Here is a 6,648-nt window from a genome sequence, read left to right as displayed (position 1 = left end):
ACAGACACACACACACACGCACACACAGACACACAAACACACAGACACACACACACACACACAGACACACGCACACACACACACACACACAAACACACAGACACACACACACACGCACACACATACACACGCACACACAGACACACGCACACACACACACACACAAACACACACACACAAAGACACAGACACACACGCACACACACAGACACACACACGCACACACATACACACGCACACACAGACACACGCACACACACACACACACAAACACACGCACACAAAGACACAGACACACACGCACACACACACACACACGCACACACACACTTGTCTTTTGCAAACTCAAGTGTCGTCACTTCCATGTTAACACAAGTGAAGCAAATCAACTGTCAAATGATGCAAAAAAGCTGCTTAAAGACACGAAGAAGCAGCAGAAGAATCACTCGGAGAAACATGATCATCTTCATCCTTCTCTTCCTCTGCGGTGAGTTCTTTGTAGCAGCTCTGCTTTGTTTAGCGTATACTTCGGACTATATGGGGCAACGAAAATCCTTGAAATGACTCAGATATGAAGAGTGTGACGACGCTGTTGAAGTGACTGAGGTGAGACCAGGTGTGAGCAGGTGTGAGCAGGTGAGACCAGGTGTGACCATGTGTGTCCAGGTGTGAGCAGGTGTGAGCAGGTGTGAGCAGGTGTGAGCATGTGTGTCCAGGTGTGACCATGTGTGTCCAGGTGTGAGCAGGTGTGAGCAGGTGTGAGCAGGTGTGAGCAGGTGTGTCCAGGTGTGAGCAGGTGAGACCAGGTGTGAGCAGGTGTGAGCAGGTGAGGCCAGGTGTGTCCAGGTGTGAGCAGGTGTGTCCAGGTTTGAGCAGGTGTGAGCAGGTGAGACCAGGTGTGACCAGGTGTGTCCAGGTGTGAGCAGGTGAGACCGGGCGTGAGCAGGTGTGAGCAGGTGTGAGCAGGTGAGACCAGGTGTGAGCAGGTGTGTCCAGGTGTGAGCAGGTGAGACCAGGTGTGACCAGGAGTGTCCAGGTGTGAGCAGGTGTGAGCAGGTGAGACCAGGTGTGAGCAGGTGAGACCAGGCGTGAGCAGGTGTGAGTAGGTGTGAGCAGGTGTGAGCAGGTGAGACCAGGTGTGAGCAGGCGTGAGCAGGTGTGAGCAGGTGTGTCCAGGTGTGAGCAGGTGAGACCAGGTGTGAGCAGGCGTGAGCAGGTGTGAGCAGGTGTGACCAGGTGTGACCAGGTGTGACCAGGTGTGACCAGGTGTGACCAGGTGTGAGCAGGTGAGACCAGGCGTGAGCAGGTGTGAGCAGGTGTGAGCAGGTGTGTCCAGGTGTGAGCAGGTGAGACCAGGTGTGAGCAGGTGAGACCAGGCGTGAGCAGGTGTGAGCAGGTGTGTCCAGGTGTGACCAGGTGAGACCAGGTGTGAGCAGGCGTGAGCAGGTGTGAGTAGGTGTGAGCAGGTGTGAGCAGGTGAGACCAGGTGTGAGCAGGCGTGAGCAGGTGTGAGCAGGTGTGTCCAGGTGTGAGCAGGTGTGAGTAGGTGTGACCAGGTGAGACCAGGTGTGAGCAGGCGTGAGCAGGTGTGAGTAGGTGTGAGCAGGTGTGAGCAGGTGAGACCAGGTGTGAGCAGGCGTGAGCAGGTGTGAGCAGGTGTGTCCAGGTGTGAGCAGGTGTGAGCAGGTGAGACCAGGTGTGAGCAGGCGTGAGCAGGTGTGAGCAGGTGTGTCCAGGTGTGAGCAGGTGTGAGTAGGTGTGAGCAGGTGTGAGCAGGTGAGACCAGGTGTGAGCAGGCGTGAGCAGGTGTGAGCAGGTGTGTCCAGGTGTGAGCAGGTGAGACCAGGTGTGAGCAGGTGTGAGCAGGTGTGAGTAGGTGAGGCCACTGTGTCCAGGTGTGACCAGGTGTGACCAGGTGTGTCCAGGCATGAGCAGGTGTGACCAGGTGTGTCCAGGTGTGTCCAGGCATGAGCAGGCGTGAGCAGGTGTGTCCAGGTGTGACCAGGTGTGAGCAGGCGTGAGCAGGTGTGTCCAGGTGTGACCAGGTGTGAGCAGGTGTGACCAGGTGTGATTGTGTTGCAGGAGCCGAGGGCGCTCGTGTCGTGGGCGGCAGAGACGCGGCCCCACACTCGCACCCCTACATGGCCTCCCTGCAGGTCCGGGGCCGCCACAACTGTGGGGGGGTCTTGATCAGTCAGGACGTGGTGCTGACGGCGGCTCACTGCCGCATCAGAGGGTGAGTCCGCGACGTGAAGGTGTCGTGGTCGTGATGACCGAGGTTCTGGACTGCAGGTCCTACACGGTGGTGGTCGGCGTGGACTCCTTGAGATCTGCAGGGGCCACGAGGCAGCAGAGGACCAGCGTCAGGTCCATTCCACATCCTGCCTACGACAGACACCAGAACGACGTCATGTTGCTGAAGGTTAGAAACAATCAATGTTTTTTATATCGATAACTTCACTTCGAGACCTGATCCTGAACTAGCATTATTTTGAAACTCATGTTATAAGATCGGTCCGTGAACTTCCGTTCATTTTATTTTTAATTTTGAAACGAAAAACCGAAAAACTAAAAGCAGGGCGTTTTTCATTAAAATACAGCCATAAAATTTGATTTTGCCTTGATTTTGTACTTTGGATTTTTGTTCTCGTAGAAAAACTTGAAGAATAAAATGTAGTTTTTTTCTTACGATTTTTATTGATAACCTTGATTTATTTAAACAATAAAAACAACATTATTTACAAAATAACGTAATTTACTGAAGGTTAAAATAAAATGAGTGTTTTAGACGTGTCTTTTGTTTACAGTAAATATTATTTAGACTCAAGAACGTAAGAAGTATTATATGAAGAAGGTGATACTAACAACTACAATGTTGTAATAAATAAAATAAATACGTCACTAAACATGAACGTCAAACGTCACTGAACTTGGACTTCCTGTTACACGAATAAATCAGCTCACATTGAAGATCTAAATATTACAAATTGAAATAAAGAATATCGAGGCCTTTTCCTGAAAATGAATTGATTTTTTTTAAATATGCCATTCAATTTGATTTTAAATAAATCTTTAGTCCTTCTTCATATAATTCTTCATTTGTGTCTAAATAATATTTACCGTAAACAAAAGACACGTGTGCAAAACACATTACATTTTAACCTTCAGTAAATAACGTTATTTTGTACATAATCTTATTTTTATTGTTTTAATAAATGAAGGTTTTCAATAAAAAGGGGAAGAAAAAATATATATATTTCTAACTCGCTGGAAATAGCTCACTCCGTGTGGTGAGAAAGAGTACTGCAGTTCTACATCTGATCGATCAACGATTCTCAAAAATAAACTTGAGACATTGATTGTAGAGATAAATACTTTATAAGAAATATTTATGTAAAAGTATCGGATCAGTCAGATATGATTGAAAGTTCTCCAGTCAGACCAGATACTGACACATTACTGTAATACACACATATTTAATATCCGTGAAACGATGTTCAGTCACACACGGAGGTAAAGTTCTTGTAAAGTTGTTAACGATGAGCTGCAGCAGGTAAAGTATGTAATAAAACTGATGATCCTGGAGATGTACGTCTGTATTTTGGTCTTAAGTTATTGCATATGTTAAGTTTTTCTGCAAGTACAAAAATCCGAAATAGAAAATCAAATGTTGTTCTAATGAAAAACGCCCCATATTTGGTTTTTCAAAACCTACTGCACATATTGAAAAAGGGAAAACGCCCCTATTTTCGTTTCAAAATTAAAAATAGAACCCGAACCTGGATCCTATTTTCAGCCAATCATGAGTCACGCAGACGATCATGTGATGCGTACGATCAAGCGGCTCGGTGCTCTGTTGGTAGAGTCTGGTCTCACTATTGTACCAACATTTTATGTTGAATTTAAAAGACAATGAAAATATATCGAATTTCAAACATTTATTTTAAAATTATAATATCAAAATGTTTCTAATTTAACTAATAATCACATTTTTGTTTTAAGGTAAGGTAAGGTAAAACTTTATTGATCCTTATTATTATTGAAATTGTTTTTTCCAATAGCCAACAATTTTCCATAAACAATACAAAATAATAAATAAAAATAAAATAAGAAGAAGAACATAAAGAGAAAGAACAAGATGACACAATCTAAGTCTAAAGATAAAGATAAAGAACATAGGTCAAAGAAAAACAACAAAGACAAAGGATACAAAGACTAACATAGAACAGAACATCCAGATACTTTCACTCCACTCCTGCCCCCGAACTCAGAATTGTACAATTTAATAGCCCGAGGAATGAATGAGTCCCTGAGTCTATTAGTGTTGCACCTGGGTAGGAGCATTCGTGCTTCATCTGCTTCTCAATTATTTAAAAACATGATTCGATGCTTTCAAAAATATTTCAATAATAAAAGTTTTAAATTGAAATGTTACGTTAAACTATTGAATATTCCGTTGACCTTGATATACTTTTATACGACAGTTAGTTTATAAAACATTAATTTATAGAAGAAGTCATCTTTAAATGTTCAGTAAAACCAAGTCGTTGGTTGACTGGTGGACTCTCAGCTCGACAGGGAGGTCCAGCTCAACAGTGCGGTCCAGGTCATCCCTCTGGGAACGGGTTCCATCGGAGCGTCCAGTCGCTGCCTGACCGCGGGTTGGGGCGACATCGGAGACAACAACACGCCACCGGACACGCTTCAAGAGGTCAACGTCACCGTCCTCCCTCTGAACACGTGTCGCAGCCGTTGGCGAGGAGTTCGCATCACCGGGACCATGATCTGTGGGACCGGCTCCAGGAACATCCAAGGGTTCTGCTCGGTAAGATCCGAATATCAACTACAATTATGTATCATGAATCATGTATGTAGTATCACGATACGTCACAAGGCGCCGACGAGGACGGCCTGTCCAGTAGCTCCGCAGCAACGATCAATAACTTTATGTTTTTTACTAATAATTTTTGTTGTAATTCTTTCTATTAATACTTTTGAACATGGAGAGAATCGTCTCCTTTACTCAAGAGAGGATCTGCTGTCACTGAAGTCAGTCAGGGATTAATGGAGATCGTCATGAGATCCTGATGGAACTTCAGCGCCGCTATCGTGGATGTAGAGCCAGCAAGAGGCTAAAGGCTAAGCTAACGGACGATCGGAGACGTCACAGACCATCGATCCTCACGATCACGATGAACGTCAATTCACTGAAAAACAAGATCAACTGTCTGCCCTCAACAACCAGCGGATCTACAGAGAGATGTTGATCTTCACAGAGACGTGGCTCACTCACTGACTCAGACAGAGACGCACAGGCTTGCAGGAAGCGCCGAGGAGGAGGAGGTCTGATCATGTATGTGAATAAATGCTGGTGTAGACGTTACTGTGAAGAAAGTCTTGTGTTGTCAGGATTTAGAACTGTTGGCTGTCAGCATGCGCCCATACTATCTACCACGCAAGTTCAGTCACATGATCACATGTGTCTACATTCTTCCGAGCGCTGCGGCGCCATCTGCCTGTGAGAAGATCCACACAATGACAGCTAGACTTCAGAATCATAACGTGTTCATCATCATCTCTGGAGATTTGAATCAACCTGGACTCTACTCTGACTATCTTCCACCAGGAGGTGAAGCTTGAGGGAGGGACACCAACAGGGGAAGGTCTTAGGAGAAGCCGAGTGAGGAACAAATAAGAGAGTCTGGGATGATGTTAAAATCATCACTGGACACAAGACCAAGTCCTCTCTGACTGCAGTGAACACGGTGGAGGAGGTCAACTCACCCTCACTGGTGCCGCTTCAGAACCTGCCCCATCTTTCTGTACCACCTCAATGCCCCCTCAGCTCCACACAACTACTTCCCAGCTTCACCTCACTCCAAGTACACAATGTACTTCAGAGGTATTGGTCCAGGGAAGGCTGCTGGTCCTGACTGCTAAAGACCTGCTGAACCAGCTGAGCCGCTCCAGCAGGTCTTCAACCTCAGTCTACGGCTGGTGAAAGTACCAATTACTGTCCATCATGGATCATCATCCTCTCAACACTGTCATCAGTGAACAGAGAAGCAGATGGAGCATGAATGCTCCTCCCATGATGCAACACTAATAGACTCAGGGAGTCATTCATTCCTCGTGTTATTAGATTGTTTCATTCGGAGTTTGGAGGCAGCAGTAAAACGTTGTGTGTTTCAGGGGGATTCTGGCGGCCCGTTGATCTGTGAAGGAGCGTCTGCAGGCGTGGTCTCGTTCTCTGGACGAACATGTGGAGACCAGAGGACGCCCGACGTCTACACGCGAACCTCGTCCTACGAGGACTGGATCACGAGAGTCTTGGCCGAGATGGATCGATGATAAACTCCTGTGATTCTTTCATCTACTTGTTCACAAACACAGCTTTCATTAATAAACATTGTTGGCATGAAGTTAAGTGTTCATGTTGTTATTAACATTATTTCTCTCATGATCACCAAGAGTGAAGCATCTACAGTCAATAAAACAGCTAAGGTTTGTACCAGAAAACACTAAACTCTTTATACTGACTGTTGTCAAAACATGTTCTACAAACCATCATACTATAATAAAGTAAGTAAGTAAGTAATTTATATTTGTAGAGCACTTTTCTAGACCAGGGTCACAAAGCGCTTAAAC

General features: G+C 45.7%; 1 protein-coding gene across 1 annotated transcript; it reads left to right on the top strand.

Annotated features, from left to right (window-relative positions):
• The first annotated feature begins 365 nt into the window (after positions 1 to 365).
• Positions 366 to 6,422, top strand: LOC148085071 (serine protease 57-like). Its single transcript, XM_087783237.1, has 5 exons — positions 366 to 487; positions 2,083 to 2,236; positions 2,293 to 2,422; positions 4,571 to 4,825; positions 6,193 to 6,422. Exons 1-5 carry the CDS (start codon positions 397 to 399, stop codon positions 6,349 to 6,351), a joined length of 789 nt encoding a protein of 262 aa, XP_087639363.1. The 5' UTR covers positions 366 to 396; the 3' UTR covers positions 6,352 to 6,422.
• Positions 6,423 to 6,648: the final 226 nt, after the last annotated feature.

Source organism: Callionymus lyra, chromosome 2 (assembly GCF_982586985.1).
Source record: "Callionymus lyra chromosome 2, fCalLyr1.hap1.1, whole genome shotgun sequence".
In the NCBI taxonomy this organism is placed as follows: domain Eukaryota; kingdom Metazoa; phylum Chordata; class Actinopteri; order Syngnathiformes; family Callionymidae; genus Callionymus; species Callionymus lyra.
Note: the sequence above shows the minus strand (reverse complement) of the source record. Positions and strands in the feature narration are given on the sequence as shown.